General features: G+C 40.4%; 1 protein-coding gene across 1 annotated transcript; it reads right to left on the minus strand.

Moving 5' to 3' along the window:
• Positions 1-754: 754 nt before the first annotated feature.
• On the minus strand, positions 755-14,163 carry top1b (DNA topoisomerase Ib). Its single transcript, XM_023281883.3, has 21 exons — positions 13,900-14,163; positions 13,565-13,589; positions 11,599-11,695; positions 10,866-11,004; positions 9,857-9,912; positions 9,624-9,725; positions 9,453-9,543; positions 9,253-9,338; positions 9,018-9,133; positions 8,805-8,926; positions 8,553-8,675; positions 8,286-8,473; positions 7,335-7,479; positions 7,107-7,250; positions 6,630-6,815; positions 5,998-6,066; positions 5,739-5,853; positions 4,224-4,351; positions 4,036-4,130; positions 3,635-3,784; positions 755-1,911 (listed from the first exon to the last, which is right to left on the minus strand). Exons 1-21 carry the CDS (start codon positions 13,930-13,932, stop codon positions 1,809-1,811), a joined length of 2,313 nt encoding a protein of 770 aa, XP_023137651.1. The 5' UTR covers positions 13,933-14,163; the 3' UTR covers positions 755-1,808.
• Between the last annotated feature and the right edge of the window lie 160 nt (positions 14,164-14,323).

Raw genomic sequence — 14,323 nt, forward strand, 5'->3', positions numbered from 1 at the left:
CTGCACAGATTTTTCTGAACATGAAAAATAAAGATATTGCACATCTTATTTTTTCTCTGTAAGCAGGACAATATTGACGTCTCATGTAGAGAAAATATTGATAAGGCACGAGTTTGAGTGCATTTATGTTGCACCGTCGAGACATGAGGGACAAAGGTGTGTCTAGAACTGTAAAAGAGCTTAATATTCCTTTGTTAATACCAGAAATTTGGGCATTTTTGAGGTTTAATAGCTGTATGTCTTGCCTCTGGAGTTTCTATTAAATTTAAGCACTTTTTCCTGTGGTGTGTTCTGAAATCCAACATCTACAGGCCTCTTTATGTCGTAGAAAGCGAGAGTTTGCGTTTATTGTGGAGATAGTTCCCCTATTTCCGGTGTAACCTTGAGTTCCTATTGTCAGCTTGACGTATCTCATTCTCCAGCAGAAGCCCAGTTATCGGCCTCTTAAAGACACAGACCCTCTTCTAAAAATTAAAAAAGCAGCCGTCTCCTCAGAATCAAAACCATCATCTCAACTTGTGAAGTAACAAGTAACTCTGTATTTAATTTGTGTTACAGTTTTGTATTGAAAATACAATTATTTTAAGCATTTGTCTTAATAGGGATAGAGAAGTAGAGAATAAAACTGATAAATGAATTGTTGGACTATGACCCCTAACTTCACTGATATCTGTTGATAACCCCTCTCAGTCTTTCTCAGAGTAGGAGCTGATATGTTTCTCCAAAAACATGACAAAGCAAAGACAAAAAAAGATAAGGTTGATGTTTTATTTCGAAAACTACAAAGCTCAAAACAATAGGCATTCAGCCAGTTGGGATCAGATTATGTGATACATGAACAAATAGCAAGAAATATTAATGACCGAAGTTTAGAATATCCATTCACATTTGGAAATTCATAGACACTTTCTGCTTTATCACAGCAATACAAAAACAGCACACTACAATGATAGATTTCTGTGATCCTTTTTTTTGGCAAAACCCACACCTCTCTCTCAGAAGGAACAGATTCGGACAGACAAAACCCGCGCTGCACTTCAGCCGTTTCAAGTAACCGAGATCAACGTTACGCTGTTTTCATTGTAAAACTGGGGAAACAAACACACAAGAGTTGCATACGAGCAATGAAGAGCTGTCCGTTGAGAATGCATACGGTACACGATTTTAAAAAACACTGAATCATGATTACTGTAAAATGATAAAAATATGTACATCCCTGAAATAAAGAGCAAAATAAATCTAAATGGAAAAAAAGATGACATTCTGTGTGCTAATAAATATGTGAGCATAGTGCTAGGGTTTCTATTCATCACACTGCCATCAGTCTGCCAGGCTCATCTCCTCATTGTACGAATCTTTCACACTAAAATTACACAAATTAAGATTCATTATATTATCATTATCTCTCATGTTGTTTCTCACAGTCTTCTCACACAAACATTCTATGAGAATATAGAATTTCTCGATAAATCTGATGGCTTACAAATTTCAGTACATCTTATCTGACAAAAGATAATACTAATGTGTTCATAGTTGTTGGATCATGGGCAGATAGCTGCAGCTACATACACACTACTGTAAATGTTCTTAAGAGAGACGCCCTTTGTCAGCTTGGTCAAATGGTTCAGCGGTTATTTTTCCTATACACAACGGATCCATATATACACAACAATGAATAACCTGTGATCACAGCTTCAGCAAAGTCTTAGCTTCCTCCTTTCACAGCGCAGCAGTAACCACAGAGTGGAGTCATTTGACACCAACTAGAAGCCATCTTTACAGCCAAAGGCATGGGGAGAAAAGGGTGTTTAAAACTCATAATCCTTTTCGGCCATGTCAATTGCCCAAGCAAACTTCTCTCTCTGGGTTTTGTTGTAGATTTTCTCGATGGGAATGCCGAACTTCTTGCACCTGGAGTGGGGGGAAGACGGAACCGTTCAGGGTAAAGAAAAAAAGATGCAAAAATTGGGAAAAATTGCCATTATTCCAACCTTAAAGTGTTATTATATCAATGTGGCTACTTTGACTGCAAACCTAGTGGCTGAACCTGGAAAACAGCCTAAATGAACTACCCATTTGTTTGTGGAAAGAAGTGAAACCAGATACAAATAAAGTCTAGTGCTCCTGTAAACAAAGTCGTACAGAATGCATTAGTGTTAATATTGAATTGTATTTTGATGTAAGTGGTGCATTTGCAGTCATTTTGCAACAGTTTGCAACATTATAGTTCAAGTAAGTGATGCCATCGCTGTCAGAAATCCCTCATATTTCAGACTTTGTTGTGACAATGTGACATGGAAGTGGCATTTCTCAGTTGGTAATGTTAAAACTTGGATCCACTTATGTGAAAAGCCTGTGGTCTTGGTGTTATGTGCCAAGATACACATCAAATAAAGATTATGTCACACTTGGTAGATGTCAAACTGAGAAATGCATTAAAAATCTCCATAGGTAATATAAAAACTCAGAAGGTTCCTGTCTGATTGTGGTGGTTTAAACTCTAAAGGCCAACCTGGACGAGCGTTTTGACTTTGGATTTAACTCACTATAAACATGATCAAAGAAGTTTAGAATAACAGTCACACAAGCATTATAGCAAGAATCGAGGATCTGACCAAAAAAAGACAGGATGCTTCACTTCTGGTTGGACTGCTTTTAAAAATATATATGAAATCCAAATAACATTCCATAAAAATAAAATAACTTGCAAAAAACAGCGAGTGTTTTTTTTTTTTTTTAATAGTTAGCAAACATTTATTATTTTCTTGTTAAACTCTACTCCCTCTTGACTTCATTTATTATATAAATTATCTTATAATCAACCCCTCAAATAGAGCATTCTGGAGATAGTACAAAGCGTAATATTTATGTAGTATTAGTTGATACGATACTATGGAAGATTCAAGCAGCCAACTAGTAGTTAGCTATTTAGCTTATTTAGCATCTAGTAAACAGAAGCTATTACAGAGAAATGTACTGGGAGAGCCACATCACTACTTATCTCTTTACACTTTAAACTGGCTAGCAGTCGAGCCACTGCACCTTCAACTCTGTTCCACATATTTTCACATATACTGCAGTTTATGCCAGGTTCCCATGCACCACCCTATATGAGGGGACCCCCTCTCATACGTCCTACAACCAGGCAAAACATGGAGCATTCCTGTATCCATTGTGCTTGAGGAGGAGGCTCTCCAGAAATAGCTGTGGAGCATCGGTTAGGGAGGGCGGACCTCTGTTCCACTTCTCCGCAGCCTGGCCCTCCATTCAGCCACAGACAGCTCCTCATTGACTTCCCACATGGAGGAAGGAGTGCTGTTTGGGGACGCTCCCTGGCTTTCAGAAACAAACCCCATTGTTCCTTGCGCTCACACGCTTTTCTTCCTCTTATTTTCCTTTTGCAGCCGTTAGCTTTTTTGCTTGTGCTGCTCCTTTTCCTACAATGCAAGAGCATTTCCTGCCTTTCTGTCACCAAGGTAGATATGCACTCCGCACACCCGCCCACCCAGAGACAAGTCGGCTTATGCAACACTAGGCGGTTTACTCGCAGTTGTTTTTTTTTACCATAGTGACAACTGTGATCAAATAGTAGTTAATACACAGAGATAAACAAGGTCTGCTGAGTTGTAATTACCATGCAACAGAGATGCGTGGATCCAGGTAGTTGAGCTTGGAGGTGCCCAGAGCAATCTGCTTGTTCTCCTCTCTGTCTGTGGCCTGAACCTGAAGCTTCATCAGCTGCTCCTCTATCCTCTGTACAGCTTTACGCTTGACCTCCACAGTCCTGAGAGAGAAAATGAAACACAGAAACAGAAAGAAGCAGACGTGAAGACACAGGAGAAAATGAAAAAAATGTAAAGAAAGATAAAGAGACGGAGACACGTAGACGCAGGTAAAGACAGAAGAAGAAGCCTGAAACACTGTTAACTTGTTTAGGGGTCTATAGAGATGAAACTGTGTTGTCTTACATCCTCGTAGGTACTACAAGGGTGAAGTAATTAAGAAAATACATCAAACTCTCTCAGAATTTCTTACTTTTTGCTCTTCTCATCACGTGAAGCCTTGCGATCAGCCTTGGCGGCCTTCAACTGCTTCCTGGCTGCAGACAGTTGATTTTGTTTCTCGTCAATCTGTAATCACAACAAACACATGCTGAGTGAGCAAAATAATCTGCATCATGTAGAGAAGGAATTTGCTTTCTCAAACAACAAAAAAAAGTTTACCTTGGTCTGAAGGTTTTGCATGGACTTCTCAAATGTTTTGGGTGGAGCTCTCTGATGGTTACAAAGAATGGCCACCGCGCGATTGGCTCGGTTGTAGGACAAGATCTTAGCAGGGACGCTGTCATCGGCTGTACAATACAAAAAAGTAAGAGATAAAGTGTTGAGTTATTGAAATCTAAAATCACTTACTTAAATTTTGCAGTGACTGAATATTTTAAAACGCAATAAAGTTTAGTAACATATACTAAATTTGAAAATGTGTTCATTTAATAACACAAATTTCCTTTAACTATAGCAATTATCTGAATGGGAAGACCTACAAAAATAGTATGTTTACACCTTCCAAAAATAGGGTTCAAGTTCAAAGCTCCATTTCCTTCTTCTACTCACCTATAATCTCCACTGTATCGCAGTTCTTTTTGCCCTCTATACATCACATCCGTGCATCAGTGTACTGTCACTTAAATACTCCCTAACAGCTCCATGCTACAGGCTTACAGTTACAATAAACTAAGCTAACATTCCCTATTTGTGTAATTTATTGTATTTGTGTAGGTAGCTGATGGAGCGGGCAGTTTTATTTACATGGCATTTCAGCTTCATTATTTGCCCCTGTCAGGTATGCTTTATTGCACACGAGTTTATGTTCCATGTTGAATATTTCATTACGAGGCCTTTTGTGCTAGTCTTCTGTGGGAGCGGAGCAGGAGCGAGCAGTTTTATTTACATGGAGGCGCTGCTTTATTATCTGTCGTTGTCAGAATAAATGGATATAAACTCCATAGAGACTGTGCATCTCCAGTGGGAATAATACAAGAGTCACCTGTTATATCTTCACCACCAGTCAGCCACAACATTAAAACCACCTGCCTAACACTGCATAGGTCCCCTGTAAGTCATCAAAAATGCCCTTAACCATCGGGCATAGACGAGAGGACCTCTGAGGGTGTCCGATGTGGTCTTGCACCAGGACCTTAGCAGTGGATCCTTTGGGTACTCTGGGTTGTGCTCTGGGGCCTCTGAGAATCAAACTTGTTCCACTGCATCCTGTTGATGCGTGATCAGAATGGGGTCTAGGAAGTTTGGAGGTCAAATCAACATCTCGGCCGATTGTCATGTTCCTCAACATGTTCCTGACTGTTTGATGTTTTGCGATGATGTTTTCCTTCTGGGGTAGACCAGTGACATCTGTGATATCCATGTGCATGAGGGAGTGTGCTTCTTCTGGGACAATGTTTATTTTGGTGTCTAATCAAAATGGATGCCAAAATCCAAGGTTTTCCAGCAGAACACCACATAGTACCAATATGATCAGTGTTATTCACTTCACCTGTCAGTGGCTTTAACATTGTGGCTGATTGGTTTTACTGTATGGTTTAGGAGATTTTTTTATAGATTAAATTCTGCAAGTGCTGCTTTAGAATTCCTTACAGGAATGCAGACTTGATGTCAATACTTTGCAGGCGCTGGCTTTGATGAGCTGCTAAGTGATTGCATAAAAGTGCTGTCACTCACGGCAGGTAAGTTCCTTGAGCTGCTGTTGCAGGGTGATGGAGGCGTTGTAGGTACGAAAAACCTTGGCTGTTAGTCCATCCATCAGCTCCTGTAAGTGCTTATTCAGAATAGAAGTCTGCAGGAAACACAGGAAAAAAGGGAATGTGGGGTGGGTACAGTTAGGCAAAGGAAACTGAATTAAACAAAGCACTGATTAGAAATGAAAGCAGTTCACTTAAGAGTGAAGCCTTGGAGGCAGATATTCCTGCGCGTTTCTTACATTGAGTCTGTCGAAAAGGTCGTCTTCAGGCTGCTTGTTCTCCAGAAACAACTGGAGGTTTTTAAAGACCTGATAAGAAAGAATAACAAAGATTCCTTTAGCAGGAAATCCCTTACATTCAACTCATCATAGTTGTGTTTGTGAATGCACCATCACATTTCTGCCTGTAGGGGGTGTTATCTTATTTCTTTTCATAATAATAAGTGCAGGTGGTTTAATGACTAGTGTGATGTTTTTGAGTGCTGCTATTTTCGTCTACCTAAGAAGACAGTGGCCAGGTGTGTTGAAGAATTTAAAATTGAAAACTGAACATTGCTTGTATGTGTCTTTATATGTAAGTGTGTGTGGGTGAGTAGACTCCTGTAGCAGGAAACAGGCTACCCTCCGACGTAGGGCTAACGGAAAGCTTTTTGTGTCCGATCACCTGCCTGTGCAAACATCCTCCTCAGCGCAGAGGCTACTCATCTCATTAACACTAAATTCCGAATCTGTCAAATACATAACCAACAACACCCTCATAAAACCAGAAATTACAGTTTTGCGCTTTAATATATCTGCCACAATTCCTCTTTCCTCCCCCATTCCTGTGTTTAACTCTTCACTCACATGTTCCTCTCATCCACTTTTCTTACCCTCTTCTCCACAGGAATCTTGTTGTAGTAGCGGATGGAGTCTTTTCCCAAGAAGTCAAACTCCACCACGTACTCCTGGTCGTCCATCTTGGGGTAGAGTTTGATGTGTTCCACCCGAAGCGAGCAGCAGCCAACGGTGTCCGCTGTCTCACCTTCTTCCTTTTCGTTGCCCGCCCTCAGTGCCAGCTTCAGGGGAAAACACCACACATTGTGATCGTCATCCAGACATAAGCGTGCAACATGTTCCCCAGGATTTTTTCTGTTAACTTGGTTCACCAGGGGCATTACTGAAGGCCCAACGATTCTTTGAAGTGATAACTCTAAGTCTGAGTAGTTCACTTCAGCGTACTCTGATAACAGATTCTTTCTGCACCCACTGCTTTGTCAGATACACCACTTGTAAAATCAAAGCTACTCTACATTGGGTGTTTTTAAACTTGTTGCTGTCATTGAATATTGAATGCACTTTTTGCTCACCTTGTCTATGAAATACAGTGCCACAGCTCTCTGTCTGATCCTCATCTCTTTAGACTTCCAGTCATCTCTGTACTGAGTACGGATCCGATCCACACACTTCTTCAAACGTCGCGCAGTCTCATATTTCTGCCAGTCCTTCTCCCCCTGTACAAAGGCACATTTTCTTCTTATTAAGGCATAACTGATCAAACAGACTCCTGGTGGCTATAGGTGTGAGAACAGAAGTACCTTGATCCTGGAACTAGGGTTCAACATGATGTACTTGATGGAGCCTTGGATGTTCTCTGTCCAAGACGCTAACCAGGTCACCTTGTTGTCATGGCGAACCTCTTTCCATTTTGTCCCTGGGGGAGGTTTAGGCTGCTTGGAGTCCCTACAGAAGAAGACATATGTTGACAGGCTTTCCCACATGCATGTTGGGAGAATAGGGGATCTTTGCAGTTTTGCTTAACTCGGCTTATTCTAAATTTATTGAAGTTCTTTCCTCACAAGTGGGAAGATTCTAGTTATCACAGACAAATTGAATTTTGAAGTTCACTGAAGGTCAGGATTAGTCTCACGTTGGTAACACTACAGCTATGAGACAATGGTGCAGAGACAAACACCAACCAATATGTGGGGGTCAACGTGTCCTCCTGACACAGACATAGCGAACTCTGACAGGAAGGCTACCTTTGACACAGTGCCGGCATGTGTGTAAGTGTGAATGAGTGATAAACTGCCATACTGTACATGCCACAGGCAGAACGTAATTCTTTTCCACCTCTTTGACAGCAACTGACGACTATAAATTTGCCTTCTCATAAACTCTAAATAAACAGAGATAAGTAGAACACAGTCTATAAATAAAAACAGTAATCATGATCTGTTAGTCAGAAGATGGAAGGGAAGATTAAGAAAAAAGGCAGGACAGGGAGAGAGGGGTAAAGACCAGGACCATAATTGACACTATATATCTACACATGACCTTCTGACAAACTAAAATCTTCCTCAAACACCCACTTAATATGTTTTGTTTTCACATGCACGTACATCCTATCTTACCCTTACAATTCACACAACAATCTCAACATGTAATTTTAAATAACATGGTTTGACAGGGCCACCTTGTGGTACAACTTTGAACTAGACACGATTGATGAAGATGGTGATGATAATGGTGGTAATGAGATTCCTCACTTGCTACAGTTAATAATAATGTCTTCAGGTCGGATGCGGCGTTTCAACATGCCCATCTTAGGATGGTCGCCCCGTCCTCGGAAGAGTCCTGGCGGCTCGATGCGGAAATTTCCAATCCTCTCCTTGTGGTTGTCCATGATGCAGAAACCATACTCCTGGAGGAGCCGCTCATTTTCTTCTTTGATTTTCTACAAAGTGTATGAAAGTACAATGAGAGATTTGACATTGTTTTCAAAGCTGGGACAATCTGCATGAATGTAGGCCTACCTGCTTCTCCTCTTTTGACATCTGTTTCCTGGCTTCTGATTGGGTCTTGAAGTACTCACTCATCTCACTGAAGTTGCACTTATTCAGGTCAGTGATCTTGGACTTCTCTTCTGATGTCATTTCCTAAAATAAAAGAGAGGACATCTGAAGCAAACTCATTCTAAATACTTGGAACTTCACATCTGCTGATGACTGCGGCTCATGTGCTGAACTTGAGGTATGAACAGTATTTTTCATGTCTAATATCCTCACCTTCCTCCAGTCCTTAAAGAAATTCTTCCTAAAGATGTCCTTAGTGGTGTACTCATGATCCAACATCTTGGAAAAGAATGTGGTGACCTCCTCAGCAGGAGCACTAAGTTTCATAGGCTTACCTACAAATACAGAAAATCACATTGTGGTCTTGATCGAAAATAGTTTAGTTAATAATAGATTCCAACTTAATTTTGACACAGATGTACTCACCATCGTAGTAAAATTTAACTTTGTCAGGCAAGGGTTCGTATGGTGGTGCAAACACTGGACCTTTGTGTTCGAGGAAGCGCCATTTGGAGCCATCAGTATATCTTTCCTCCTCCCACCTAAACACCACAAACAACAAAACACAACCCATGACAGAGAAGAAAAACACGCTTCCTAGTAGCTGCTGTAAAACAATGAACTGTCCTGGGTCTATAATTTGTCTGCAAGATGAGCTTACCATTTCCACTTCTCCTCCTCTTCTTTTTTGGCTTTTTTCCCCTCTATTACCTTTTTGTCTTTTGTCTTCTTTTTGTGCTTGACGTCCTAAAACAAGTGGAGACAACAAAATAAATCCACAGGGTACAAACAGGAGACACTCCAGCCTGGACTCTATGACAATGTATTTATCACAGCAGTGTGTAGACAAGCTTAATGAACCTCATCCTCCTCGTCTTCTTCATACTCATGTTTCCTCTTCTTGGCCTTTTTGTCATGCTCCACCTTGACTTTTTTGGGCTTGTATTCAAATCTGTAAACAATCACACAGACACGTGAACTGAACCGTAACTGTAACTACAGGGACTCTGGATTGATTTAGATGACACCTACTCTTCATCGTCATGCTCTCGTTTGGACGTCTTGTGTTGGGGAGAGGGGTAGAAGCCATTGTCTTCTTCAGGCTCGCTTTTAATGGCAGCAGGGCTTGTGTCTCTAATTCACACATCAAAGTAAAACAATATCCCATTACACTTCTATGAAATTCTTTCCAAAAGAACTTATGGCTGAGCAAATCTGCTTTGTATTTAATTTTATTTCAGATGAGACAAAGTGATGCTGTTTACCTTACATATCCATTTTCCTTCTCCTTTTTAGGCTTGTCTAAATGGGATGATTGAATCTGCGAGAAACAAAGAATGATATACCAGATTATTAAATGTGAATTCACTGCTTTTACACCTTTGAATAAATATTAACAGTCTTAACTTTTAATTATAGCTAGAGTTAATGGAAGGCTAGTCATCTGTGTACTTAATAATTAGTTTCATGTTTTGTCTTCCCAAGAGGGCAATCTATGGAACATATTGAAATAAACAAACCCGTGTGTTATGTCAGGACTAGGGATTGACTAGTATGTTTTTCTCTGGGCCGATACTGATTATTGGTAATTGAGAAAGGCTGAAAGCTGATATTTTTTTGAGCCAATATGCATCGGATATTGTGTTTTAACAGCATGTGATAGCAGAGAATGTGTCCTTCATAACAAGGATTCTTCATTAATAAGGGTGAGAATATGCTTACATTAATTTCTTTATCTTTCTCTGTTCTATCACTTTTATGGTCCACTAAGGTCCATAACTTAAAGCTTTAATAATTATTGTTATCCAGACTCTGTTTCAGGGTAATTTGTGGCTGCCTTCTAACTAAGCCACTAGTCGTTAGCTTAGCTATAGCCACTGTGAGAGTAGCTACTTTCTTAGTTTGGGCAAGAACTTGTGTTTCTTGTTCAGTGTTTGGCGTCTCTGCTTAAGAGACATTTCTCAGACCACAGAGTGATACAGACAGAGAGAGTTGGCTGCATCAGCCCTGAAGTAGCACATATAATTGATCAATATTTGGCCAATAAAAATAGATACTCCAAAAAATGCCAAACATTGACCATAATGTTAGACGATAATCGATCTATCCTAGTCGGGACCAAAAAACAATTATTTCCTCATTGTGAGAAAACAAAGCTTTGACCTGAATGTCTCAAAGTAAGCATTCAGTCACAGTGACAAAAATAAAAACAATATGTAGCCCTAAGATGTATAGGCTTCTGTGAAACTGCATACTGAGAACCCATTATCAAACCTTCTCTTCTCTCCTCTTTTCTTTGTCCTTGTCTTTCTCTTTGTGTTTTTCTCTGTGCTTGTCTGAGCTGCCGTCGCTGTGCTTCAGCTTCTCCTTGTCTTTGTCTCTGTGTTTCTTCTCAGAGTGCTCCTTATGCTCGCTAGAACACAGAGGTCAGGGATCAAGTGCAAGGGTCAGGGGTAGTCCAGATGCACAGACACAAAAGATGTCCTCAACAGAGAACCAACCACCAGCAACATATACTTTGTCATTTTTATCACACAATGGCAATGTCATTAATCTGCTATTATACTGCAGACCACAAGTATTTCTACCAGACAAAAAAGAAACCATAGCAAATGCCACGCAATGGTTCGAACTGCAAATGTTTTGCAGATGTCATTCATGAAAGTGAATTTCAGGGCTTTCATGTGAAGCATGGCAGAGTTATGTTAGTTCCAATTAAATCAGCAGTGCCCTCTGTGATTCTTTTTGTTTTTGGAAAAGTTTGCCTATTTTATGTTTCCTACTGGCAGAATCTGCATACAAATGCAAAAGCTTTGTCACTGTCTTCCTCATTTAAAATTCAGTTAAAACAGCCAAAGCCACTAGCGAAGCGCTGCAGGGATAAATACATGCTATGAGTCAACAATCAAAACTGATCATATTAGGAGCTGTAGGCAACTGTAATATATGAACACTGATTCCAGCATTGTTGAGTGTTTTACCAAACAAGTGAGAGAAAGGAACAAACCTGTTGCTGTGCTTGACTTTCTCTCGTTCCTTGTCTTTCTTGTGGTCTTTGTGTCTGTGTTCCTTGTCTTTGTGCTTGTCTTTATGTTTGTGAGTGTCTATGCCACAAAGGAAAGATCAACTTGTTTAGTAACATAAAAAAATCTAAACAAAATATCATTTTGCTAAATGTGTATCATCCAACTATCGATATTTTATGTCTAGTTTGTTACACTTGTAGATTTAAAAGGCTTTTAAGGTCGTACATATGCAACATAAGTATTAGTAAAACAGCTCCAAGTCTGGGGATAAAGGACAAACTCAGGGAACAAATGCCTCTGTCGTTCAGTAAAATGCAAGCTTTGTTTTTAAACTTTGTGAATAAGAAACATCTTTCAAAGCTTATTACTGTTAGGTAGAGGAAGACAAATCTCCAGTAGGAGATGCTGCAATGGACATAACCTTAGAAAAATAACATTACACTAGCAGACATAGAAGGTGTTGATAACTGTTGAAGAATGCCCAGAAAGAAGAAGCACTACAAAGCTGTGCAATGTCAGCAAACTGCACTAAATATTTCAGCAATTGCTCCTATACAATGCTTTATTATTTGACTTGGCACATCACTACTGATGAATTCATGTGAAGGCAGCATTTTACTGTGGTAGTTAGTCGAGGTGGAGCTGGTTGCAGCTATGCAATGTAATCTATAAAAGTGCATGACGTTGAAAATCTGAAATGTATGAAGAAAACGATGGCTTGTGATGCCAAATAAATGTAGTAAAGTGTGCAACATTTGGGCAAATTGAAAATACTCAACTAAAGTAGAAGTAACTGCAAGTACGGTAATTAAATCCACATTACACTACTTTAAAACCAAACAATAAAGCTTAGATAAGGGTTGAAGGGTTCAGTACCGACCAATCATGACACCACTACACCACTGGCATTTGCTGAAAGATCACAAATGCTTCAAATCTTGCCTCATGATATTAAATTTCTCTCAATATTTAACACAAAAATAGCTTTAGCAGGATTTTTACAATTGAAAATAATACAGATTGTACTTGACAAGTGTAGGGGGGATTCATACAGTCAGTGAAATGATTAGTCTACAATGGTTTTACATGAGTGCCATTATTAAAAAGTATCCTGCTGAGCGAAATTCCCACTGACCATCACCTTGTGGCTCCCTGTTGTCATGGCAGTTGAATAACTGTTATCTGCTACTGTCATGTTAAGCAGTAATACATATCCCAGATACAAAACAAGTTCAAACTCATTGCTGTGCTGTGCATCAAATCAAACCTTACAATCAAAGGGGAAAAAAAGTGCCTCTAACTTTTGCAGGAGTAACGGACACTGATGTGCGGAGACTATAATTTGTGCAACAACAAAAAAGACTCTGCTCAATGCAAATGCTTTTAATAATGTAGTGCAACTTTGTGGTGTGTGACTTGAAGTTTTAAACTCCTGTGTGAGCATTCCCTGTTGGCGGTGCAGATAAATGCCTCCTGCACAGAGATGGAGGCAAGAGTGCGTTTGGTGGGGAGATAGGGGCAGGGAGAGGCGATAAGCGCCCAGCTCTCGCCTCCATATCACGGCAGACAGTTGGCTCTCTGATCGGCGCCCTGGCTGCTACACACAGAAAAAGAAAATGGCGCAGAGACTAAGTCCTCAGCCCCAATTCGGCCACTTTCAGCTCCTAAATTCGACGTGTTTGCACGCACATATCACAAAAGTAAAGCATGCAATATCAACACGACGCCAGGCCCTTTCGGAATGGCCCATCAGTTTAAAAAACCGAGGGTCGCAAGTGTGCATTTCAGACCCTCTTTTTGAACAATAGCCGCAAGAGAGTGGAGGAGAAGGGACTTAGTCTCTGGGACGCCATTTCTGTCCTTTAAAAACTATCAGTACACAGGTAGACACGATTCCGACTGGAAATAGGAGTCAATATGAATAAAAATCCTCATCAGAGGACCTACCGCTTCCTTTGGATCCAGAATTGACCTGAAATTTGAGGGAAAAAATGTTTTTAATATTTCAATTTTCAAAATGCCGGTAGCTCGGTTATTCAAGTTTCAATAGGCATACAAATGAACCCTCGCTATTACGTGTATTTTGCTACAATAAAATGCCAGCATTTCGCGTAATTTAAAAGTTTCCTCTAAAACGACAGAGGAGCGCTAACTTACAATGTTCGCTAACGTTTCTTTGCCTTTATTTCACATCCCGACGGTTAATACTCGTGTTATAACAGTTACTGCCGATGAATTGGTAGAAACTGTTCAAAATACGTTAATTAATGGCCTTGGGCTACCTGAGAGTCTCCGCGTCCGTGATCTCCGCTCATTGTCAAGTTGTTTTTGTTAGTGAAGCAGGTAAAGTTGGCACAGCAGACAGCTGCTCAGGATGCGGCTGCTGAGGATGCAAGGCTCGGGGAAACCTCACTGACAGCCTGGAATGGAGTCCCAACGTTTACCCACTGCGCATGCTCACACCGACCTGGACGCCGAGAGAACGCTGTGCGTGGTCCTCACCTGAACCAGCATCAAAACACCAACTGACAAGCTGCTGTGGACTCTGTATCCCGTCTGATTCCGCTTTCAGCGCATTCTTAGAGGATGCGTGTTTATGGGCCATGTGCTGTCAAGTCTTTCAACTCCTAAACACCTCAAGCCACCTCCTACTATCAATAATACTATAGTTTACAGCAGTTCTGCAAAGAATTATCAGACTGGGAC

Source organism: Amphiprion ocellaris, chromosome 8, assembly GCF_022539595.1.
Source record: "Amphiprion ocellaris isolate individual 3 ecotype Okinawa chromosome 8, ASM2253959v1, whole genome shotgun sequence".
In the NCBI taxonomy this organism is placed as follows: domain Eukaryota; kingdom Metazoa; phylum Chordata; class Actinopteri; family Pomacentridae; genus Amphiprion; species Amphiprion ocellaris.

What these genes read in the sequence shown, in the direction of transcription:
- top1b (XM_023281883.3), bottom strand. Translation starts at nt 13,932, where the DNA reads ATGAGCGGAGATCACGGACGCGGAGACTCTCAG. An exon ending in AGTTAAATTTTACTACGATG is followed by an intron (nt 8,927 to 9,017) that starts GTGAGTACATCT and finishes CTGTATTTGTAG; the next exon opens with GTAAGCCTATGAAACTTAGT. An exon ending in ACCCTAGTTCCAGGATCAAG is followed by an intron (nt 7,251 to 7,334) that starts GTACTTCTGTTC and finishes GCCTTTGTACAG; the next exon opens with GGGGAGAAGGACTGGCAGAA.